The sequence below is a fragment of the Pomacea canaliculata genome, linkage group LG7 (assembly GCF_003073045.1).
Source record: "Pomacea canaliculata isolate SZHN2017 linkage group LG7, ASM307304v1, whole genome shotgun sequence".
NCBI lineage: Eukaryota > Metazoa > Mollusca > Gastropoda > Architaenioglossa > Ampullariidae > Pomacea > Pomacea canaliculata.
The window spans coordinates 6,494,157-6,520,401 of NC_037596.1; the positions used below are offsets into that span (position 1 = coordinate 6,494,157).

Genomic DNA, 26,245 nt, shown 5'->3' on the forward strand with positions numbered 1-26,245 from the left:
GCAATGTTCCAAAAAGATTAACGAGATAAAAGTGCAAGACAAAATTTACTAGTGATAAAGTAGTTATAATTATATAATTTTATATTGCTGAAAGTCACAAATCGCTGTGCTCATACTATATTCTTCCACTCCATATAAGCACGTTGATATCTGGCGAAGTATTGCTAATGTCATGCATTCCATTTGCTTCAAATTCTGAACCCATTTCCTCCAAAAAATAGTGTGTACAAAATTAACAATTGCCAGAGACTTGCGGCATATACCAGACGGTACGTAAAATGCTTCAATCACATGAAAATTAACGAAACAATAAAGCAAACAAATAAACAAACAAAACTGTCTTGATTTCCACAAAAACACCCAGTATTGCAACTGTAACGGCTGACATAGGTTCCCCTAACAAAGAATCAAAGAAGCTGGATAACCAGACATCAGCTAGGTGAATACAAAAGTCGCGGGAAATATTTTGTTAGCGAAGACATAGCAGCTACTGTACTAGCAAAGATGACGAGTCCAACATTCACCGAAAGTTGTTTCATATTTGTGAGGCCAAAAAGGTAAATCTTTGAATCTCACGAGAGCAAAAAACAAACAAAAAACAAAAACAAACAAAACAGCAAAAAAAACAACAACAAAAACAAAAAAACAAAACAAAACAAAAAAAACAAAACAAAACAAAAACAACAAACAACCAAAAAACAAAAACAAACAAACAAACAAAAAAGCAAAAACAAAAATAAAAACTTCGCCCCCCCCCCAACACACTAAACACGATGGATCAGTTAGACCTGATTTTACTTACCTTTTCATATACTGCGCTGATGATGGCACTCTTGATGCGCATGCCCAGTGGCATGATTGTGTGCTGAGCCTGGTGGCTGAAGCAGGTGGCGACAAATGAAGCCACGAAGAATGAGCATGCCAGGACGTAGCCGACCCACACTTCATTCTGATCCCGGTTGTTAACGTAGTTAAGAAGTGCACTGTATACCAAAATGTTTATACCTTTTTACAAAAGCTTTTGAGCTAATTTGGCAATCAACTATCTGCTTTGAATATCTATATATCAGAAAATCATGAAATAAATTTGAATACTCAATAGATCAAGTACCATCATAATTCCAATGTTCAAGTCCTTTATGGCCAATTCATTATTGAAAAGAATAAAAAAAGTAAAAGGCCTGCACACATCTCTTTCATGACATCCTTAATTCATATATTAACTTTGCTGATTATACATATATATACTGTATATGATTGGAGGAGAGAAAGAAAAAATATAAATGCAAACTTACCTCAGGACATTAGGGTTTACAAACTGTAGAAGTGTGTAGACAAGCATGAGGACCTGAGACACCAAAAACTGCGCCCAAAAAGTAGACAGAAGAACACGGAAGAGAGACGGCTGCACGGTATTTTTGTCCGCTTGTGGAGCACCCGCACTTAGGGCCATCTTTTCCTTTCCGGAACCTCTGTCAGGACCGCCCCTTCCACCTCCACCACCACCTCGACCACCACCATTCTGGAAACCTTGCCGGCTGGGACCTCCACGCCCGTGACCAACCATACCACCACCACCACCAGGTCCACCGAGATGATTGTCCAAACCACTACCACCAGAGCCTCGCCCTTGCCCTCGCCCTGGTCCGTCTAAATGTTTGTCAGGCGGGGAGAAAGGCGACGGGACACCATTCTGGAAGGATGTTTCCTTTTCTCTAGCGGTTGTCGGAGGCTTGAACTTGACGTCCAGGGACTCCACTTTGTTCTTAATCAAAGGCGTGGTTTCACTGGGACCATTTGCTGTTGTTTGAAAGTTGTTGGTTTTTGCAGTACGACGCCTATGTTTAAAAATACAGTTTTTTGATAACACAATTCGTTTTATTTCGATGTCTTAAATATAATTTTGGCAGGAGGAAAAAAACATGAAATCATATTTTTAAGGAGTAGTCATCCTCTCCTCCCACAAATGCACGGACACATGCACGGACACATGCACGGACACACGCATATACGCAAAAATTGCACGCTGACCTGCTTAACTTCTCATTTTCCACAAACTTACTTTCTTAATGTTTTTAGCTTTGCTCTCTCTTTTTCCTTCTTCCATGAAGCTTGAAACATAGGCACAATGTTCTCAGACTTGTTCTCAGGGTTGAGGGGGAACAAGTCACTTGATTCGAGAGGTTTCTTAAAGCCTGTCTTCATCAATCTGGAAATGTAGAAAAAAAAAAAGAAAATAATAAAGAAACGTTACATTATTTTGATGTTTTCTCATTAAAAGCAACACATTGGCTACGGAGAAGTGAGCAAGTCGGTGACAATTGTACTGTTACTCTTACCACCCATGTAAACATAAACTGCAAGGTTACAACGTTCACACACCAGTCATTAACCCCCCCCCCCAAAAAAAAAAATCAAAACAAAACAAAACAAAAAAACAACAAACAAACAAAAAAGCCCCAAAACAAAAAATCAAAACAACCAAACAACACAAACCCCCTGCTCTTCCCCGAACCAAAGGCTTAACAACGTGCGAAGTGAAGTACAAGGAAAACATTTAATATTATATAAGTGATACAACAATGTACATACGACAGTTTGGCTCATCTAATCCAGTACTCTCCGTGCTATCCATACTTCCGTTATTACATAATTCACTCTCGTATAAATACGCATAACAACTCATCTCTAGCAGCTATTACTGCTGCCCGTGTACTGTAAGTTTTTTTTCTGTATGTCATTCCTTCCACACTGCGAGTCCAGGCTAGTGATGAGAGTAGGTCTACATCCCACTGCTCAGTGACGAACTCTAACCTTTCCCAGTCTACCAGATTTCTACATTTCCCCATAAAATATTGCAGAGGAGAGAGTGAATGAAAAAATAAAAGAGGTTAGAAGGATACTCACTGCTGGCCCCACCAGAACGTCAGACGACTGGGAAAGGACGCCAACAGCAGAGGCGACACGTCTTCCTGCGAAGAGTTACAGTCACATCGTGAGGAAAGCAATCACTTTAGTCACTGTTTCTTTATCATTGTCTCTTAGTTCATTCGCAAACTGGTGAGTGTGCGCACATACACCTTCGCTACTAACCTCCAAAGCTTGGTATCCTCGAGACTGTCGTGCTTCAGAAAAGCAGTGGAGTAGAAGTACACTTAGCTCCACACCAAAATGAATGTTGAAGAGAGAGAACGCAAAGGTGTCGTTTTTATAGCTCTTAATTGTCCACACACACCACATGGAATAGGAAAATACCAAATAAATTATTTCAAACAGTTGCCAAATACACTAATGAACTTTCGGTATGTCATCAAATACCATAATAATTAGCACTAAGACATAAATTGAAGTGAAACGGGAAAAGCTTGAAATGACCATGAAAAAATATATCTATTTCTTATTTTTTCCATATGCGACTTCACGAAAGAAATAATCCTAGCACAATAATACCTCTTGTATGATGCCTGAGTAGAAAGGTATGATATCCGCTACAGTCGACAACAACCAGAACAAGAACTGTACTGCGGAGGCCAACAGACCTCTCTTCCTTTCTGCTTGCACCAGGATTGCTGACAAAAGCTGGAGAAGACAAGAACGACCATACAGTGAAATGATTTATTTCAAAAACAGCACGTGACTTGCCCGACGCCACTCAGTGCAGTCTCGCCTGTTTGTTGACTTATAAACATATGTTTGTTGCATAAATAGCTACAGGATTATAGCCAAGACTTACAATCTATGAATCGTTTTATCCATGGGTACACGTTCGCGTACCTGACATACCGTCAGCAACTGAACCACTTCCTGATACTCACATATGTCGCTGCTCGCAACCCGTCCGCAACATACTGGGAAGTCCCTACGCTGCCGTCGACGTCTGAGCCGACAGTCTTCAGCACGGAGACGAGGCTGAGAAGGCTCAGGCATAGGGGCAGCACCTCAACACCAAAGGTCAAATGATGAAATAGGTTTGAATATTTCCCCAGTTTGGGCTATAACAAACTTTTCATTGATTCGACTTACTCAGTTGACATCTTTCTGAACGACGCGAGATACATTTCATAATTTCGATTTAACATTCATCCAGTTTTTCGTTCGGTATTTTAACTGTGGACTAAAGATGAAAGTCTATCGGAGTGACTGAAGGTGAACTTCTCACAGTAAACAAATGAATATGGCAAAGCCGAAATAAACAGCGAGCCTACTCTTTATGAGGATGTGTGGCGGCGTCTGATGCTGATGGAGGTGATACTCACGGTCTTGGCGGCGCTGATGCAAGTCAGTCTGGTAGAAAGAGGCAGTTGGTGCCTGTAGAGGAACATACTGTAGAAAGGGGTCGTAATCCAAAGAAAGCCGCAGGGCACCCACACAAGTGCTGTTTGTTGGAAGCATTCTGTGAACTGAGGCCACGAGTTGTTCAGTAACAGGTCCTGATCCTGATGAACAGAACAAAGTTCGTGTGAGAGTATGTGTGCGCGCGTATTATATTTTTTATTTTTATCTCCATGCTTTCACACCATGGTTATTTGAAGGCAAAAATTTTTAGCCTACAGTTTACATTTTATAACTTTTTTATACGAACACAATGCACACAATAACAAATTAACATGAATACATATTTACAGTGAAGGTAATAAAAGTGTGTAGCATCATTTTATGGAATATCTGAAAGTGTATTTTTGTCCATACTAAGAGAGAGAACGAGCAAGAAAAAATAGGAAGAGACAAGGAGCTTGAAAGAAAGAAAACGAATGAAAGAAAGAACTACACGAATAACGAAGAATTACAACGTCAATCTATAGGAATATAAGAAATATTTAATAATACAGCACGATAAGTAGAGGACTTCGAGAACAGCAGATAGGTTTAGGTCGAAAACTATGTTAATCATGTAGCTATCCACAAAGATGTCCATTAACGCAGAAAATAAAAAGTATCTAAACAGACAAGCAAGCAGAAAACTAATCGTACAGACCCAGCCGTAAAACGAAACTTCCAAACAGACATGTACATAGATACACAGACAACAGACAAGATATGACTGTAACATACACAAACATCAATATTTATAAATATATAAAAATATGATACATTTAAGTTTAAACTGAGTTTGCCAGATTGCTTAGTTTTTAGTGGGTCAGACGTAAGACAGACAGACAGACAGACAGACAGACAGACAGACAGACAGACAGACAGACAGACAGACAGACAGACAGACAGACAGACAGACAGACAGACAGTTTAAGCTGAGGTTAGCCTTTAGTATTCTGTCTTCTTTGTTCATGGTCTCACCCCAAAGTATTATGAGATCGAGGTTAAAATAATGAGAAACATGTACACTCAAGTACACCAGGTTGTAGGCAAAGATGTACGCAAAGTAGCGCCTTTAAATGGTTCTTTCGTTGGTTGAAGTGTTTATAAACAATGAGCTATTCAGACCTCTTCACCTTGATTTTGAATGTATGAGTACACTTCTTGTTGTTTCAAGAACTCTTTAGTCAGCTCTGTCCCGTTTGATTTGTACTTAAGTTACCACCGATGTCGCAAGACCTCCATCTACCTGCAACGTCTTATCTTTAGAGAACTTACCCTCATTTCATCTCTGGACACAATAGTTTGTCTATTTCGTCTTTGTTACATCGTCCTTTACTAAAATGATGGCAGATGCTTGTATTGATGTGTTGTTTCTATGATATGTGAAAATTATTCTGTAATTTCGTTTCGTCTCAAAATGGTTTCATAATGATTTCAATGAGATAAACCACCAATTCAAGCATTGTTTATGAATCAAAAGATCGTGCTAGTAATAAAGCTTTTCTCTTTCTCTCTCTCTCTCGCGCGCACGCACACATATACACACAACACAACCCTCACACCACACTTTCAACATACAGAAAGTTAGGCAAAGAATGGGGAAGGTATTAGAATGATTTCTATACAATATTATCCAGATTCTAAGCACTGGTTTTGAGCATAAAGTTTACACTCGAAATAAACCCTCCTGTTATTCTCACACCTATATACACATTCCAACCAACCAACCAACCAACCAACCAACCAACCAACCAACCAACCAACCAACCAACCAACCAACCAACCAACCAACCAACCAACCAACCAACCAACCAACCAACCAACCAACCAACCAACCAACCAACCAAGCAAATAAACAAAAAAACACAAACCAAATTTATATATTGTGTACACAACAAATATAGACAGAGGAGGAGGTAGGAATGTAGCCAATCTATTTGTATAGTTGACATGATACTCACCCAAAATGTACTGTTATCGCAAAACTCTGAGAGTCCTTCAAACATGGTAGTTTCTTCAGTTTTTTCTATTCGGCCGCTTTTAATACACAAAAGTGCACATAAATTTAAGGAGTAAATGAGGCTTACAGCCGGCTTTATCAGAAGAAAAAACGTTCATGCAGCAATATTTTCAGTTGAACCTGCGAACATGCGAAACATTTTATCTTTTTTAGATGAGCAGGAAAACAGAGTACCCTCAGTCTACACATTCACGCACTCTGTACCGAGTACACTCTTCTTGCAAGACTGTAACAAAGGTCAGATACACCAAACAGTTTTCGTAAAATTTAAACAGAACGACCTCTACACCCGACACACACAACCATGAGGCCTATGTCAGTTCACTAGCAATGCGTGGATTTTGTAATGTATTTACTGGTGCGTTTAAACATCTAAAAAGATGCAGAGAGACTGCCAGGAACCAGAGTAAAGTACGGAGCGCTCTAGACAACCTGGGAAGCGATGTAGACAAACTTGTCAATGATGAATATTTGTTAAGACTACACGTGTAACAGTCACGTGTCTATGTCTATAACTGTGCAATTGCTAGCAAATAAGATACTGTAATTTAATGTCAGCAAGCTGTGTAATGATCCATGAATAAATCGTAGAACTGGCCTGATCAGTGATCACGACTCACATTTCTATGTTTTAAAAGACCGCATGCAGGAGACATATCTCAGACACTATAGGTCAAATAAATAACTAAGACTAACCCAGGTGTTTGTGGAGCGTTGTAAACAGCTGGCTGCCTTACATCAGGTAACAGGATGTACATACAGTAGTATATACAGTAGTTGCTGACTAGGTACCGTCAACACGAAGGCAAGATGCAGATTGCAGGTGACTGTCAACGAGCACAGCTTTCATATCTTATCACAGAACACAGTAAAGCGCGGCTGATGAGAGCGCCGGTAACCTGATGATAATTAAGTCCTCGACACGTTCCGCCGTCTGTCCTGTCATCCACTTCAGTTGACTCAGGTGAGAAATACTACGACGCGGACCTTTTAGCGGTCAGAAATGGATGACAACCGAAATAAAAGCTATTTCTTGACCTCTCTCATTGTATGCGCAGGTATAAAGTGTGTCAGCCACCGTCCATGTTTTTTCTATCTATGTACTGTGCTAATGAACTAATGACAATACCAGGTTTTTACAGGTACACCTTTTATTAGTACACCTGTTCAGGGAACTATCTGTCTAATCAGTACAATAAGTACAACGTGCTAGGCCTTTATTGCAAACCATTTCTATGTCAAAGATTTTATCTATATCTATGTTTATGTGAAAATAAGTGTGATGGAAGGTGCACATCTTACGACTGCAAAGGTGTTACGAATATGACTTAGTCACATGAAAAATGCTTTAAAGGATCTGCTGCAAGGGATTCCAATTTCTTCATGTACTCACGAGTAGGAGTTCTACTTAATGGTCGAAGATATTAAAATCCTGGACTGAAAAATTTAGCTAGCGGCAGTTGAATTAACAGCAGGGCCCTGTGGGTGACATGGAGAACTCAAACACAAGCATCTTGTCTCCCCAATTGTAAAGCTGTGTCTAGACACAGCAGAAGTAGCTTTTCCCTGGAGGCTGTCATTATAAACTAGTGGCCTAACCCTAGGGTTTGCAGGTTTTGTTCACTGTTTCGCAACTTCCGAGACGATTTCCTTGTTTTTCCTCCCCTTTGCACCTTGTTTCATAACCACAGCTTGTGATAGTATTTTATATTTTCATACTTGAACATAATTTAGTTCTTGCAGCTTTCCAGTCTGGAGGTTTTGCGATGTACATCTACCTGGCAGGTTGGCTGAGTAATTCTGCTACAGTTCGTGGTTAGAATGAATGTTTATTGCTTCTAGTTAGGCTCACACAGATGAATTACCTAATAGTTAATTGATAGACGGGACTGCTGCTGATAATGTTGTTCCCGGGTAAATATGGCAGAGATCGTACTTAATGTATTCAACAGTTTTCGAAATCTGAAACCAGATAAATGTAATTGTGTTGAGTAACTACTTTGTCACCCATTGGTTCTATACCCATATGAAAGTATTTGACTCAACAGAAAAATCTCAATGAAAACAAGCCATGGCAACCACTACAAGAAAACAAATAGTTTGGAATATGGAGTTTATTTAAATATCAAGTACCGAATAAACTTTGTTTCTTCGATAAAATTATAAATAAAGACAAGAACGCGAGACGACAAAGTGAGACCAGAGTCGCGGAAATTTGTGGTTACTCGTCCGACTGTCTAGTATTGGCGATGCCACCAAAACACGCATGTATGCATATAAGTATGTACAAAGTAACAGCGTGGACATATGATTTGACAAAATATAAATATAAAAAATTTCCAGCCTAGAATAATACTATTAGGGCTTTTTTTTGAACAGCTATTTGATGAGGCTCTGCTTACTAACAATGTCAGAACCTGACATGAATATCTGGTGATATGTTACGATTTTTTCACAGTTCATGTAGGGCAACAGAGATGCACGAGGTTTAAATAATTAAATGAAATCAGTTTAAATGAAATCTCTCCCTCCATACGAATACACGCAAATACAAGCGAGCACACACACACACACACAGAGTTTGGGGAAGACAGCACATTAGGGATCGTGCGCCGACCCCGCTTGTTCATCAGGTTCTGTTGCTGACTGTATAGCTAGCTGAAGGTTTTAGTTCTGTTTCTTCGTGTCTTCGTGTGTCTTTTGTTTGAACATCCGTCGACTTCAGAAGGTAGACAGGTGTTAAGGGGTTTACACCAGTCCAGCAGCCTTGGCCATGCCGTAGAACACACCGTTTGAGTTCTGCAGTAGCTCCTGTGGGGATCCTGTCTCTCTGATAAGACCTTCGTCCATCACCAGGATGCTGGGAAGAGACAAAATGACGAACTTGTTAGCTCCACATGACTAATAAGCAACAGTATCTTTCTGTTACTGATTTTTCATCCTACTCAATCTTTCTTTCTACTTTTACTTTACGCTTTTTGTATGACATCTCGACTTTCTACAACTGTGATTTCTGGCATTGACTTCATAACCTGTGTTTGTGTCAAACCCTACCCCGATTGCCCCGATTACATTTTGTTATACGTTTAGAGATCATATGAAGATGAAAGAGACATAATTCAGTTTGTCGTTAATTGTACAAAATCTCATCGCAGGCTGATAAAAAGAAGCTCAACGGTTACCTGTCATAATCCATGATGGTGTTTAAACGGTGTGCGATGGTCAGTACAGTGCTGTCCTTGAACTCTGACCGTATTGTCTGCTGAATGAGGTCGTCCGTTTCCATGTCAACAGCAGCTGTAGCTTCGTCAAGAACCAGAATTTTCGTCTTGCGCAGCAGAGAGCGGGCGAGACACATCAACTGCCTTTGACCGACACTGGAACACACAAGTCAACACACTGTTCACATTTCTTGTCTGTTTTTGTTGGATTTTACTATAATCTTTGTTTTGGACACCAAAAAGACGATGATGAGTAGGAAGGCGGTAGTCTTATTGAACAGTCGGCTGCCTAAAGCCATCTTTCTAATGTTTTATACTCTTCAGTTTACTATATTTCTTTGCTTTCATCACCATCTGCTGCATATCCATTAAATATATTTTAGGGACTGTATTTCTGATTTTTTTTCCATACAATTTGATCACATTTGTAATAAATAAGCTCCATTTGAACTGTTGTACTGTTGGTTTAGACTTTAGGGGTTGGTGATGGTTTAAAATAACTTTTAGAAGCACTAATTTTTTATTGGAATATCGCAGATATTGCAAGTAACAAGTAAGCGGCTTTGTGTGGATTTGTACTCGGGCATGAGATAAAATGTGTCTTTACCTGAGATTTTGACCACCCTCGCCGCACTGATACTCTAGTTGGCCCGGAAGGCCTGAGACGAATTCATGTAGATGAGCCAGTTTGAGGGCGTTCCACAGGTCGGAGTCTGTGTGCCGGTCTGTAGGGTCAAGGTTCATGCGCAACGTTCCGGAAAAGATGACTGGATCCTGTCGTTATGGAAAGATAAAAACATGCAGTGTTAATCAGTAGGCAACTCGACTTATCAAGCCTAGCAAGACAGAAAGTCTGGATCTTTCTCCCAATGATATTTTCTTATGATTTATTTGGTATTCTCTTGTTCCTCAGCAAAATGCGTCAGGGAAAAAGGTTTTTTAAATAGAGAAATGCAAAATGTCTTCTACACAACGAAGCAAAATAGTAAAAATATTATATTTTGAGAAGCCCTTTTTACCTGTGGAAGGATGGTTAGATTCCTGCGCAGGTCGTGCAGCCCCAGTGCCCCTGTGTGGTGCCCGTCAATGTCTATCCTGCCGCTAGCCGCCTCAATCAGGCGGAACAAAGCCAAGGTTAAGGACGATTTGCCGGCCCCTGTTCTACCTACGATGCCCACCTTTCAAAAGACGAGAGGAAATAAGAGAAATATGGTTGTGAACTGCAGATTTTTGGAAGAAGGTCCCCCAGATAGACCCTCCAATACTAGTACATTGAATAAGGAAGTAAACAACCATTGTTTATGTTTATATATATCTATACACTGGATCAAAATCAAAATCAAAATCAAAAGACTTTATTGTCTGCCCAGGATTTGTCTTTGCCTCACATACTACAGACATTTACACACAGTTAGGAGTAGTGTTGATTGCACCAGTATCAAGGGTGTATGTTTATCCTAATTGGTGACCAAGGGCCTAAAAGCACTGCTGAACAAAAAGAAACATTTGTTCATCACGGTTAGTACATAGAGGACCATGATGCTATCCGTTGGGTGGGCAGAGGCTCTACGAGCATACTAGTCAGTCCGCTTTCAGTAGTTTGCCGGTGGACCAACGAGTGTCGACGAGATTGAAACAGAGGTCGAGTTAGCTCTCGCCATAAACCCGATGTGTCAGCATGCGGCTCGTGGTTACATCTTGATCATACTGTTTTTATAGATACTTACATATATTTAAATTATATTTTTATTCCTGTAAAATGTACTTTTTCTTTCACTGAAAAATGACATGTTTATGTCGCCGGGAAGTAGTTGAGGCTTCCGTGCGCGGAGGGAAGACCGACGTCAGTCGGACGGGGTACTACGAGTGGAGGGTCGTCGGGGTGCTCCGCCTGTCGGCTTGGGATTCGCTACTCATATTATCACAAGCGTGGGCTCAAAACGTGGAGAGAGACTGAGACGTAGAAGAACTCGCAGTACAAGGGCGGCAGTAGCAACTGCCAAAGATGAGTTGTGTGTATGCATGTGAAGATGGTGTAATAACAAGGATAACAGTACTGAAGTATTTAGAAGTTCGAATAGCGTGGATGGTTCTAGACCCCCGTTAGGTGAGGCAACTTTTGTATGTATTTTGTATTCCTAACGTACGTTCCAATGATTTTTCTTCTTGTACTCTGATACGTGCGTCGGGGAAGAGCAGGGTGTGAGCTCGTGAGCCGAACGCCGTTACGAGACTCGTTAACATTGTAGGTAACGCTCCCCCGCATTCTTATGTTAATGAGGGTAGTCGGACTTACACCATGACCGTCACCTACATGCCAAGTTCCCCTGTACCAAATGTCGTGTGTCTGACGAGGATCGCAAAAAGATTTTAACAATTAACTTGTATATCAACATCTACTTTTCATGTGACATAAAAAGAAAGCTCGCATATTTCTTTCTAGCAGACACTCAAAAAAACTAACTCACCTTCTGACCTCCACTGACATGACAGGAAATGCCTCTCAGTACCAGGTCCAAACCAGGTCTGTAACGTGTGGTGTAGTCACTAAACACTATCTTTCCTTCTTGTGGCCAGCCTGTAGGGGGCGCTTTCTCAGGTCTCTCCCAATCTGCCTGTACAGACAATAATCAAATACCCTAAACACACCACCAAGCATTGTATAATTTCTTTCATTTTTCTCAAATTTACTTTTTCTTTAAAAAAGGTTTAACAGTACTTTTCCAGAATGTTCTCTTGTCAAAAAGTCTGAAGACCTCTATTTACTGCACACAGCAGTAACAGGGAAGAAAATACATGAACACCAATAGGGGCCATCACTACTGAGCTATAGGTGAGCCTTACTATCACAGGTAAGCGCTACCGCCATCGAGGAACCTTGCCAAGAAAATGCCTTACCTCTATTTCATTTTCAGCGTATTCTTTGATTCTTTCAGCAGACACGATATTCGTTTCCAGCTGTGTAGAGGCACGTACAAGCATGTTCAAAGCACCAGTCACCTGCACATAGGAGGCTTTTACTTTGTAGAGCACTGAGTGTTGCTTGTTGTGTTGATTGTTTGACTTCATGTTGATTGTGGTGTTGCTTGTGGATTGCTGTGATTGTGATTGCAACATTGTTTGGGCTGTTAACGATTTTCATTGGAGTTTACGCACGTTCATGGCATAGGTGACAGAGAGGCCGACAAGACCACTGGACAAGCTGGTGTCTATGATTGCAAACAGGGCCGCCGACAGGGTCACCAGGGTTCCAAGCATCTCGAGACGCACTCCCAGCCACCTGTAGGTTATTGATAAATCGACTGAATAATATCTCACTGATGGAGAGAGAGAGATGTGTTCCGGCCAAATTTATCTAACCATACCCCAGTCACTGTTTCTTCCATGAGCTTTACGCCACCTGCCAATTCCTCCCTCCAATAAAAAACACGGACCTCGATAAGTCGACCATCCCTAAGTCGAATTAATTGTTAGTTCCCGGCCAAATTCCTGCAACTATTACACCATTTTCCCTAACTCGAAAACTCCGTAAGTCGAATTTTTTCGTGTCCCTTTGAGTTCGACTTATCGAGGTCCGACTGTAGAAGTTAAGGGTCAAAGGTAAGATTACATAGGAGGTAGGGCTGATAGAAAAAGAAAAAGATTTTTAAAAAGCCAAGTGGCGCAGTTCGGTAGACAAGCCACAGGAGCGAGTATTGGGGCTGTTAATTATCATCGAATGGTATGGACTTGTTCTAAAATACCTCCAGGCCTTATGGTATAAGTTTAATAATGTTATGACTAAAATATTCGGAGGAAACTACCAGACCCATGTTAAACTGACATACCTCTGAGAAACCACAAACGCATAGTAGCACACGAGGTTCTTGTCCACTTTGTCCTGCGACTCCTTGGATGAATCTTCCCACAGCACCGTAGGCCCGCACCGAGCTGGCCCCCTGTATAGTCTCCGTGAAGTGAGTGTACACGGGGGACCGCGTGGTCGACTCCAGACGTCTCAGTTGTCGCGATGTTCGGATGTAGTATTGCTTCAGACAAAGGGTTCACACCTTGGACTAAGTCTTAGCTCCCACGACATATAATTTCCAAGCAATCCTTCTTTAATCGGCTTATAAAATTTGTAAGATTAAGGTTCAGAACAAAGAGCAGTACCTATGGACAAAAATATAGTTATAATTTAAATAAATAAATGAGTGAGGAAACTAATGAGCCAACCTTTCTATTTCTTAAACATTACGTGTTCACGACTAAGTGCATCAGTGACTACTGCACAGATACCTGGACAAGCCGGTAGAGGATACCCAGTGGGATGATGATGGCTAAAAAGACAGGAGTGCTGTAGGAGATGAGGATGACGGTGGTCAGCATGCTGCCCGTGCTGTTCATGCTCTGGCGCACGCTGAAGCCAGCACACTGTCCAGCGTGTCCACGTCACGAGAGAACCTGCAGCAGGACACAGACCAGTGATTGCATATCAGCCAAGCTCGTGCCTGACAGATCGCAACTTCAATTAAAGTTCCTCGCTTTGAGGTTAGCAGTAATTACCCATTCACCTTCTCTGTTGTCTGTGGTTTGCTACATGGGGTTGATTTTTCGCTATTACACGAAGGCTACAACATTGATGTGCTAACCATCTGTGTAGCTCTCTCATTTTTAATCCAATGGCACAAAAATCATTGAAAGTGAGAAACGCAATGCAAAAATAAAAGAAAAATCCGTAGCAGTCGTTCATTTAGGGCCTGTAGCTGTGACTGGAATCCTAAACATTGATATGTACCAACTACTCTATGAAGATGCGAGAGCAAACACTCCGTACACGTTAACCTCATCAGTCGATTGTGCAGTAAATTGCGATTAAGAGGAAAAAAAATTATTGGAGAGCGAAAAAATTCAAAGACAAACTAAAACATGGAGGCAAGAAATATGAAAGCAAGGGTACCTAGTGCCGATATTCTGTGAAAAAAACTACTCTACCGTTTCTGTACAAGAAAATCACAGAAGACGTAGTAAAGAATTAACAATAGGAAGTATTTGATCACCTGTTAACTATTCGTCCAACTGGCGTTGTGTCAAAGAAACTCATTGGCGCTTTCAGAATACGTGACAGCATCTCAGCATGCATGTTCCCTGCTGCCTTCACGACTCGGGTGTTGAAGACGATGGCATACCCCAGTAAGAACGTGGCTGTAAGACACAGTAGAACACGACTGTGATACACGGAATACTCATCAGATGCGCACAACACTTACACAGAGGGCACACTACGGGTGAAATGTCTGCACATAAAGGAAGACAAGCATACATAAACAGTATAACACAAGAGTAAGGTGTCTCTACTGAGAAATAGCAAGGAGTAATGGACCTTGCACGGCTCCCAGTCCTCCATAGATACCGAGGTAGAGAGCATTAAGGTCGTTGTACTCCTTGGTACCCGCCATGGAGATGTTGGCCAGAGTGCTGTCATCAGTCCACTCGCTCAGCCATATGTTAGCTCCCAGTGATGCCCCTTGGTACAGGAGGAAGAAACCCATGATGAAGATCCAGGCGAAAGTTCCCATTGCCGTCAAGTACAAGCGGTACACAGACAGTTGTACCTGTTACATTTTATGCATTTTTTTAGGTTATAGATGCTGAAATGTGTGGTACACATATATAAGAATACTGGTATATTATATACATATATAAATATAAATTCGAACTTCTATAAGTCGACGCTTCAAGGGACCGATGAAAAAAAAAAAAAATCGAGTTAAAGGAAGTTCGTCGAAAAAAGAACATTTTATTTTTCACTGTGGACTTATCTTTTCTCTGCATGGTGGTGATGGTGTATGTTCATGCGTGTGTACTCACTTCGCCTTTCATCGACTGCTCCTCAGCGATAAGTTTTGTTGCAGGTTTCTTCTCAGGAACAATTTTTACAGACGTGGAATGAGTTTCTGAGACAGTACGACTTCTCTGGCGATTTAGCTTTCTCTTCTTTAAGCTGCTTTCAAACTCTTTACTGGCGGAAAAAAGAATTAAATCTCTAAAAAAAAGTAATAAATAACTAAACATAAGCCTAGTCAATGACTGATTGAAATAATGAGGCTCGGTTGGTGTTAGTTACTTTATTTTAGTAACAAACAATGGCAAATTAAAGCCATTTTCGAATTAGAAACATAACAACACCGTATCGATGATAGCGTACCAAGATCACATCTTTTTTGGGTGTTGTAACCAAACTAGGAATTATTGATGTCCAGTCATAAACATTTGATTAAACAAACTTTTTCCAGGAAATAATTTTCTAACGCAACTTTTGTACAGTTATTTCTTACCCGATAAAGTTTTTGTAGATATAATTTGTGATGTCCTAGGATATCAAACCCACTAATAAAAAATGTCGGCTAGTGCTAATGAAATAATGTAGTAGACGCTTTCAGACCAATTTCTCTTGTGTTTCCTAAATACATTATAGTTCTTGTCTCTAAATGATTTTCCTCTCTCTTTGGGTAATCGTTATATCTAGCTCATTAATTATTGTTGATCTGTTCACTTACACTTTTTCATCACCTGACGTATGTGTATCCGACGTAATCGACTCCAACCGTTGAAGCATCCTAGCCTTCATTTCCAAAACTGCAACGACAACACACAGGCCATCGAGGGAAATTATCATTGTCTTATGCTATTGTAAACAATGTGTGATACCTCACAGTGTGCTATCAGAATCGCATAGATCAGTGGTTCTCAAAGTGTGGTCCGCGGACCACTAGTGGTCCGTGGGCATGTCAGGTGGTCCGCAGCTGCAGTCGTCTGTGTCAGCAGAGTGATGTTTAAAGTGACGCATTCCTCGCATTAACATTTTAATTACAAAGAACGAGGTATAAGTAGTTTTATGTCAACTTATTACTATATTACTTCACAAAAGGACATTTAGTTTTGAATTGTAATGAAACAAATGAGGCAATTTAAATTTGAAATTCATATACAGAGTGATTTTTAGGACTTTGTGGTTCGCCATATTTTTTACTTAAGTAAAGTGGTCCGCGGTCCGAAATACTTTAAGAACCACTGGCATAGATTACCAACAGATTTAGTGCCATTGGAACGGCCGTCACTACCACCACCATTACCACCACCATTACCACCACCAATATTTCCACCAACATCATCAGTGCAGTAGGTAGATGCCACCTACCTTCTGGATCTTCTTCTTCTTCTTGTTCAGACTCGTTCTCCATGGCAAGGTAAGTTTTGAGGAAAATGGCGAAGTCACCCTCCTTGGCCAGCAGGTCCTCATACTTGCCCATCTCCGAGATAACGCCGTCGTTGATGACAACGATGAGGTCAGTCATTGGTAGCCAGTGAACTCCATGTGTTACTAGGATTCGCGTCTGTAATGAAAGGAAACTGGATAGGTCATCATATCTAGGTCTTTTGGAATTGTCTTCCTTATGGATTCATTAACCATTAAAAATAAAAATTCTAAAACATTTCATGAACTGAATGTGGACATGTCAGGGACGAGCTGTGATTATTCTCTCTTAACTCCTGCCAGTTCCTACTTTGTTAGCCAGCAGCCCCTGGTTGCCGATGACGTGTTGGAAGATGTGCTTGCCCACGTGACTGTCCACTGCTGACAAGGGATCATCTAGCAGGTAGGTGTCGGCGTCGCTGTACACAGCGCGGGCAAGGCTGATCCGCTGTTTCTGACCGCCACTGATGTTGATACCCTGTAATACCCAACATATCAACACTGTATGGCACTGTGGATTCTAGCCATGACAAATGGTAACTGATATTTTGCAACAGACAGAATAATTTTGTGACTGTTGATGACGAAGTGAGGTTGACAAGTGGCCTGCTGCTGTACTTTCATGTTTGTGTCCAGAGCGTTCTATTTCCTGTTTACCTTTTGCTTTGTGTTATTTTCCAGTCTTTTCATTCTTGGTGTGGAGTAATTGTTAAAATTTCATATCCTTTCAGGGTTTGATTCCCGTTTGGTGTTTGGCTGAGTACTCCTCTGTTTCTTAACTGTACAGAGCCATGTGTGATCTTTTGTGCTCGTTTATTTGTATTTAGTCGTACACATATACATATGACAGACGTATTACGCACTTGTTGACATTGAAATAAACTTTCTTTATCTACCTTTTCACCGATCTCTGTCATATCTCCATCAACGAGAATGTTGAAGTCGGCCTGCAGTGCGCATGCCTCGATCACGTGATCGTATTGCCGTTGGGACATGGAGCTGCCGAAAAGAATGTTGTCGCGAGCCGTAGCGTTTAGGATCCAAGCTTCTTGAGGCACATAGGCAACAGAGTTCTGTCGACCGGAAGTCAGCATTCCGATATTTAAGAACGTGAGTCAAAGTCCAATGATGGCAATTATTTCTTATTTTCCAATATTTGTGCGTATTATTAGGTTTAATAACATCCTCTTTTGAAGTATACATAGGGGCTTAATGAAAGACAACAATGAATAAAAATAGCAACCAGATCAGCAGCAATAATATCAGAATCAACGGCTGCAAACATGGCAACTATAAATTTCTTATTCTACCTTGACAACGACTCTTCCTTGTAGTTTTTCCATCTCTCCTAACATGGCTGCCAGCAGTGAAGACTTGCCACATCCTACAGGCCCGACAACCGCAACCAGTTTTCCCTCAGGAATATTCAAGTTAATGCTGTTGAGAAAATGAACTTAGAGGATTGAGCAAATTGTAATTTATCTCAATTAAAAGAAAGCTTTAAACAGAGCAATAGCTAAACCTGTCGACATGTACTAAATTTTGGAACTTCGTTGTGTATGTGGCCTGTTTCCGAACAACATCTGAGATGAGGTCAAACCGTAGACAAGTACTAACTAATGAACAGGCACAACTATATGGATCATCACGTGGGGTTTGTGCTCGCACGTGTTTATATGTATCATGTATGTATATATGTGTCAGCTATCTGTAGTGAGTAGGAAATGGAGAGTACTTTCGCAGCGTGGGCTTGGGAATCTCGCTGTCCCATCTGAAGACGCCATCTTTGATTGCAATGACGTCAGCTGAAAATTTAACAGAAAAAGTCTATAAATAAATTTATAACAGATCCTTTTTGAACTTTGATTTGTAGCCTAATGCAGTAATATATATTGATGATTGAATATATTAATCTTTTATTTTATTACATACATGATCCTACCAGTTTCTTTATTTCTTTAAAATTTTGAGGAGGAAAAGAGAAAGGAGAGAGAGAGAGGAAAATAAAGAGGAGTAGGAGGAGTCCGTGAAAACCTGTCATGACGGAGCCGACTCACCCGCTGAAGAGTCTTTGATGACATTATCAGGACTGATATCACCCCAGTTCAAGAAAGTGTTCACCCGATCCAATGACACAGCGGCCTGAAAGGGAAGATGGTTACACAGAATTTACTGTCGGAAGAGAGAGAGAGAGAGTCTATACAATAAGTGTTCTAAGAACGCTGCTGCTGATTGTGAAGCTGTGACACTGTAAGGTGGTCTCTTTTGCAAAATGACTAAAAATTGTTCTGGAAGGGTGTACTATGTATTCATTCATTCATTTGAAATATGTGATTCAATGATAATCAAGCATACTGTTAGAGCAATATTATTCCATTTTTTCAAAATACATTTTGAAAATCAAATTCACTAAAAGAACTTTTTGTTCTTACAATTTTTTGTGGTTTACTTTGTCTGTGAAATAGAGCTACATGATGGATCACCTGAATAAGGGACGGAATGACTTGCGGAAGCATGTTGATTGGTTGCCGCATGATGTTGAACAGAGACAAAGAAACAAAAGCCGTTGTGGAATCCAGGTAACCCAGCTCTGACGTCAGAATATAGGCAGCAAAGGATGCAAGTGTCACCTGAGACCGACAAGAAATACTCTGTTCTTAAAAGGCTTACAAAAGAAGTGCTTTCCTAAGTTTAAAATTTATTGTGACATTGCAATAAACAATTTAACACAAACGGACATGCTTTATCTTTGTTTACTATCCACACCCCACACCTTCATTTCCTCTTCCTTCTCCTCCTCATTATCATTGTGCCACAGCCACCATTAAAACCACAATCATCGTTAAACATTATCAGCACCTTCTCTTTTTCATCTAACGAGTTAACAATGAACTTTAATTTCATATAAAACTAAAGCTATGTGGACAGTATGCATACAGTCAGCATAAAACTCCTGTAACACGCATGTACACGCATACGCACGCAAAGATGCGTGTAACACCAATATCTACAGACTCACCAAGTACGGCACTAAGGTCCACACGAAGGTCGTGCAGGAGTTGAGGTATGCAATCAGCAGCAGGTTTCTGAGTTCTCTGTCTCGATATTCCAATACTTTCTTCTCAAAGGACGGCTCCCAAGCGTACAACTTAAGTACCTGGGTGGATGGAAGAACAGCATAAATGGTGTTGCGTTAATGGCAATAACAGGTGTAGTCGTGACCGCAGCTGCAGCGTCAGGATAGTAGCAGCAGCTGCACCCTACACCTCCGCTATCTCATCATATTCTATCATAAGAATAAGACCGTACATGTGTTGTCAGGCTGCAGGTCATGATAAATTCTTCATAATAATCACGATTCGCAAGGCCTTGCCTTGATCATTCTAAACACTGACCTTGATTCCACCCAACACTTCCGTCATGAGGCGAAGACGCTGGTCCTTGATGCGCATCGTGGCAATCTGAAGTTTTCTTTTTGCTGACAACAACGGCATTGAGCGGAATGACAAGTAGGAGAACACCTAATCCTGCTAGAGATGCCGCACCTGTCATGACAAGAACCAACGCTTCAAGGATTGAGGTCTAAATGCCTTGGTATCGATCTAAATATTTAAATTCACTTTGTGTAAGAAAATGAGAGATGTATAACCATGAGCGAAATGAAATAATACAAGTTTTTCCGACCTAAGATGCCCCAGAGCTGATAAATAGCGATGGCAATGGTAAGAGGAGCGGACCAAGTCATGTACAAAAACGAGGCTACGTCCTGCAACCTCTGACAGTCAGTTGACATCAGGTTCACGATCTCACCCACTGTTGAGTACCGTTTGGATTCGTGGCTCATAGTTAAGGCCTGAAACAATGTTGGCTAGTTAGAATAGAATTTCATCGTTAATATTTATAAAAGAGCGAAAAAGAAAGATAAAAGAGAGCGGTGAGATGATAGAAATTAAAAAAAAAAATGCAAAATTTGTTAAGCGCATACTCACGCTCCTAAGGACTATGCTCTTAGCGCTTAAGAACAACAACAATAAACATGTACATCATACGAGGACAGGAAAACAAATAACATAAGAAGTATAAATGAATAAACAACGGTATTAACGAAGAATAAAATCAAATACAGAAAAGACAAAGAGGAACCAAATAACAAGCACAAGATGTGAGATTAACATGATAATGCAAAGGAAGGGTGTAAAAAGGACTAGCATTATGGGAAAGGTTGTTAGGAGGAATGTTTATGGAAGAGGTGTGTTTTCAGTGCACGTTTAAAGGATTCAATGGTGGGTAGGTGGCGGTTATAGAAAGGGAGAGACTTCCATTGTTTGGCTGCACAATGAACTAAAAATGCTGTGGCCATATGTTGTTATTCAGAAGATACAAGAGAAGAGAGAAAGAAAGCACACACACAAACACATCCCTCCCCCAAAACACTCACACTCCCTCCCCATACACAGAGTTAGACATTATCCTATAGTCTTGGTAAATACAGGGAGGGAGAGAGAGTTGAGAGATCTGAGACAAGGAAATAAATATTGGAGTTCATGTTTCTTCAGCACATGTAGATGTAGAATGGATTCTCTTAAAATCAATGTTGCTAAAATGAGTAAGCAATCTCTTTTCCACTTATTTATTTTTCAAATGTAAACAAATTAATAAATATAAGGTAAAAAGGGCGATGAAAAATGCGGTTGATGTGAAAGCATTAGGTCCATGGGAATGTTCGCTCACTTTGTCATAAACTGCACTAATGATGACACTCTTGATGCGCATGCCCAGTGGCATGATTGTGTGCTGAGCCTGGTTGTTGATGCAGGTTTGGATGAGGGATGTCACACAAAAGGAGCATGCCAGCACGTAGCCGACCCACGCCTGGTTCTGCTCTCGGTTTCTCACGTAGTCGAAGCAGGGCGCTGTGCAGCCAAGCGTGTAACAGGTATGAGATGTAATTTCTCAGATATCGAACAAGAAGAGCGAGCGAGCGAGCTTTTATTTTTTTTGAATAGACCTAACCCATTTCAAGTGGAAAGCAAACAACATCACCATTAACATCTTCATCGCTATCATCTTCATGAACTAAAGTGTGTAATGTGAACAATACAATTAACTCGCGGTAGTACAATCATGTATCATATACAAAACAAACACACACACAGGAGGGAGGTAAGGAGTGTAAACAGAGAGAAGCAGACAAGAGACACAGACCGACTGACTAGGAGAGAGACAGCAATATGCAGGCTGGCTAGGAGACACAAACCGAGTAGGAGACGCAGAGAGACTAGAAGTAACAGGCAGACATATTCATTCATCCATGCACGTGCGCGCTTGAACACAAGAGAGAAGACAGAGACAGAGACAGAGATGGAGTAGTAAAATCCAAAAGGTAGATAAAAGGTTACCTACCTGAGGACATTAGGGTTTACAAACTGTAGAAGCGTGTAGACAAGCATGAGGACCTGAGTCACCAAGAACTGCGCCCAAAACGTAGACACAAGGATGCGGAACAAAGAAGGTCGCACTGTGTTTTTGTCCACACCACCTGTGCTGAATGCCGTCCTTCCTCCTCTTCCAGCACCACCTCTTCCACCTGCACCACCACCTCTTCCACCTGCACCACCACCTCTTCCACCTGCACCGCCACCTCTACCACCACCATTCGGAAAACCTCGTCTGTTGGGGTCTCCGCTCCCTCGACCATCCATACCCCCACCAAGTGTTGCACTACGACCATTTTGAAATCCATCACCACCGGAACCTCGCCCTCGCCCTGGTCCGTTCAAATGTTTTTCAGGCCCGGAGAAAGGCGATGGTACACCATTCTGGAAAGATGTTTCCTTCTCTTTAGCGCCGTTTGTCACTGTCGGCGGCTTGTAGTCGATGTCCAGAGAGTCGACTTTTTTCTTAATTAGAGGTGTGGTTTCGCTCAAACCATTTGCTGTTCCTGTTGATTTGCTGTTCTTTGCTGTTTTGCGCCTAAGTAATGAGTTAAATCAATTATCATACTACTCTTAAAGCAATGTAATGGTTAAAATAACAAAACCGCAAAAAATTGCAGCAGTCAATAGCTAGACCAAACTAATGTTTATGTTCGGTACCACAGACCGACAAATAAAATGTTTTTGCTCAGCATGACGGGCTCACCTTTGTAAAGTTTTCAATTTTGCTCTCTCCTTTTCTTTCTTCCACGCAGCTTCAAACACAGGCACAATGTTCCGAGACTGGTTCTCTGGGTTGAGGGGAAACAAGTCACTTGATTCCAGAGGTTTCTTATAGCCTGTCTTCATTAGTCTGGAAATATAGAAAAAAAGGAAACAAATAATTGAATAAAAATATTATATGGATGGAAAAAGATAAAGAGGCAGAAAGAAAGAAAGAAAGAAATATATGCATAATAAAATGAAAGAATAAAAGAAAACAAAACATTAAAGGAATGAAGAAGATAAAAAAAAGGATGAAGGAAGAATAAATAAGGAAGAAAAAGAGAATAGAAATAAAGAAAACCAACAAATAGACAACACATTTGACAATAACATTTAAATGAGTTTTGATTTTCCAGTTTTCTTAAATGCACATGTAGATAGAACGATCTTCAAGCCTGTGACTGCCTGACAAAGCATCCTATAGGCACAAGCATCAAGTTTCAGTGATACTCACTGTTGTCCCCACCAGAAAACAAGACGGTTGGGGAACGATGCCAGTAGCAAGGGTGAAACTTCCTCCTGATATCAATCGTAATAAACAGAGAAAGACAATGTTAACCAATTAGAATAAAAGTACCACTACGCACTCTCATACACACACCCACGCACTCACACACTCACACACATGTACTAACACATACACAGGCATTCACATTCATGTACATATGCACGAATCCTTGTAGAATCTATTTGTGTTTACTCATATTCTTGGGGTAGAACGTGTACACGCACGCACGCCATCACGCACGCGCACGCACTCATCCACTCACCTCCAAAGCTTGGTATCCTCGAGACTGTCGTGCCTCAGAAAAGCAGTGGAGTAGAAGTACACTTAGCTCCACCCCGAAATGAATAATGAAGATGGAAAACGCAAATGTATCGTTCTTATATTCCTGGCACAAACGTGACACATTAGTATTAGAAATACCAGAACAAATAATAAAGGTATGTTGGACTTTAAAAGTAAAAGATCGACATGACTTCTAAAGAATCGAGAATACAGAATAAACCTGAAATAATCGTTATGAAGTTCTGTATTTTTTGGTGCTTACTCTTTGTGCTTGATAATAGAAACAGTAATCGGCCAGTATGATGTCACAAATATTGCTGAGTAAATCAAAATGAGAGCGATTTCATACATGTGCAGTCAGGTCCTCTGACTGATAAGTTACATCCTTCAAATATACAAAATGGCTGGAGGCTTCTGGACAGACCTCAAACTTTAAATATTGTCTTAATATAAATAAATACCTCTTGTATGATGCCTGAGTAGAAAGGTATGACATCAGCAACAGTCGACAACAACCAGAACAAAAACTGTATTCCGGAGGCCAACAGACCTTGCTTTCTTTCTGCTTGCACCAGGATTGCCGACAAAAGCTGAAGAACACAGAGAAAGGGTATAAGAGGATTTTTTTTAACGGAATGCGTTGCATATTCGTTATCACGTTTTATGCATCACTCTTTTACTTATACTAAAGTCTCTTTCTCTAGGAAAGTATGTGTGTGTGTGAGAGAGAGAGAGAGAGAGAGAGAGAGAGAGAGAGAAGAAGAAATGAAGCTGAATTTGTCATTTAAAAATAAATATCTAATATGCGATATAGATGATGACAAAGCAGGCTGATAATATTTTTACGTCTTGACACTGAGAGACAGAAAATATTAACTGATACTCACAAATGTTGCTGCTCGTAACCCGTCCGCAACATACTGGGAGGTTGCAACGCTGCCGTCGACGTCTAAGCCGACATTTTTCAGGACGGAGACGAGGCTGAGAAGGCTCAGGCACAGCGGCAGTATCTAAAAAATAAACACTCTTTTAATGTGGAAGACCTTAAAAGTTTATCTCTGTTCCATTTGTTTCAAAGGATCGGACCGAGTTAAAAACAAGGTAGTATTTTCCCATTTTCGCCATGGAACTGTGCAGATCTTCCTTGCACTGCAAGGTCAAGGCAATAAGTGTCACGTGGCTAGTGGCGGTATGAGCTGTAGGACTTGTAAGTGTCAAGAACACAGTTCTGTTCGTCAAAGCCGCCTTCTACCTTCCCTGAATCTCAATGGACAGGGGAAATCTTCCAGTCACAGACCCAAGCGAACCTTAAGACATGCTAAGGATCAGAGGGCGCTGTCAGGTAACTATAGGGAAAGTGGCTAAACTCTGAGGTCACGATGGCCACAGGGTAGGGCAAATAACAGAGGGTTCCAGCTACAGAACTATCTGTAGTCTTCACATGCAACTGTGAGGTCAGCGCTTCGATTCCAATTAATCATTAGAAAGGTGAAAAGCAGAAGACCTTTGATAAAAAAAAAAAAAAAACCGTTAATGATCACTTGCATTTCACTCGTTAGACCATGCACACCGACAGTGTGACACAAATATCTACACAAAAGCCTTAAGTGTTCACATAAAGAAATACTCACAGTTTTTGCAGCGTTCAGACATGTCAGCCTAGTAGGAAAAAGGATTTTGTGGCGATAGAGAAAAATACTGTAGAAAGGGGTCGTAATCCAAAGAAAGCCGCAGGGCACCCACACAAGTGCTGTTTGTTGGAAGCATTCTGTGAACTGAGGCCACGAGTTGTTCAGTAACAGGTCCTGATCCTGATGAAAAACAAAATCAGTTAGTAATATGCTGCATGGTAATCTCTACAGACATTGCATTAGACAGGGAGAAACGCTGGTGGCAGGGAATTGGTGTTTTTAATACTGCTACGACTAAAACTAATAATAACTCATGCGACTTATATAGTTCATAATCACGCCTATGAAGGATCGTGAATTCAGCACCTAAGACAAGTAGGGCATCGACAGAATACAAAGGTAGAAGGAAAAGCAGCTACGCAGTCAAGTATTAAAAGACAAACATAGAAACATAGAAGACAGAAAGAGAAATCAGGGAACAAACTGTAAGGATGGGGAATGTCTTAGACCTGTAGAAGAAGACGAGCAGGCGCACTAGTCAAATAGTAATCACAACTATCCACTCAACCACCTTCCTGCAAGTCTGTAAAAACTACTATACGAACTACATAAGTTTGTGCGCACATGCAAGCATGAACACATTATTTATTTACAATTCTCTGTTTGGAGTGTTTGTCGTTGTTTACAGTGCAGGACTAACACTCGTCTTCTACCTTCTAGTTGCGTAAGTACATCTTCATTGTTAGGTCACACAGGTCAGCTTTGATAACTGAACCTACTACTTCAACCTGGATATTGACCTCTGATTCTGCATCATTATGCACACGTTTAA

At 40.8% G+C, this 26,245-nt stretch overlaps 2 protein-coding genes and 1 long non-coding RNA gene across 3 annotated transcripts in view; 1 reads left to right on the forward strand and 2 right to left on the reverse strand.

Moving 5' to 3' along the window:
- LOC112568331 (multidrug resistance-associated protein 1-like) overlaps window positions 1–7,258 on the reverse strand; it is a 23,201-nt gene extending 15,943 nt beyond the window's left edge. The window contains 10 exon segments of the mRNA XM_025245589.1: window positions 803–983; window positions 1,296–1,838; window positions 2,063–2,209; window positions 2,908–2,972; window positions 3,094–3,216; window positions 3,451–3,579; window positions 3,816–3,938; window positions 4,257–4,436; window positions 6,276–6,351; window positions 7,031–7,258. Coding sequence (XP_025101374.1) covers window positions 803–983; window positions 1,296–1,838; window positions 2,063–2,209; window positions 2,908–2,972; window positions 3,094–3,216; window positions 3,451–3,579; window positions 3,816–3,938; window positions 4,257–4,436; window positions 6,276–6,351; window positions 7,031–7,092 — 1,629 coding nt within the window. The 5' untranslated portion in view covers window positions 7,093–7,258.
- Window positions 4,289–25,597, forward strand: LOC112568333. The gene is made up of 3 exons (XR_003100066.1): window positions 4,289–4,325; window positions 4,861–4,864; window positions 25,487–25,597. It is a non-coding gene; the product is annotated as an uncharacterized LOC112568333 (long non-coding RNA).
- Window positions 8,434–22,332, reverse strand: LOC112568332 (multidrug resistance-associated protein 1-like). Its single transcript, XM_025245590.1, is given in 28 exon segments — window positions 8,434–9,194; window positions 9,517–9,711; window positions 10,163–10,329; window positions 10,575–10,733; window positions 12,024–12,170; window positions 12,454–12,555; window positions 12,712–12,835; window positions 13,383–13,459; window positions 13,461–13,583; window positions 13,834–13,955; window positions 13,958–13,998; window positions 14,595–14,739; window positions 14,918–15,149; window positions 15,406–15,556; window positions 16,095–16,173; window positions 16,736–16,931; window positions 17,103–17,270; window positions 17,689–17,865; window positions 18,103–18,229; window positions 18,528–18,597; window positions 18,850–18,934; window positions 19,276–19,422; window positions 19,812–19,949; window positions 20,188–20,257; window positions 20,259–20,337; window positions 20,477–20,645; window positions 21,524–21,705; window positions 22,196–22,332. Coding segments are annotated over 28 exon segments (3,594 nt in total). The 5' UTR covers window positions 22,206–22,332; the 3' UTR covers window positions 8,434–9,082.
- Window positions 25,598–26,245: the final 648 nt, after the last annotated feature.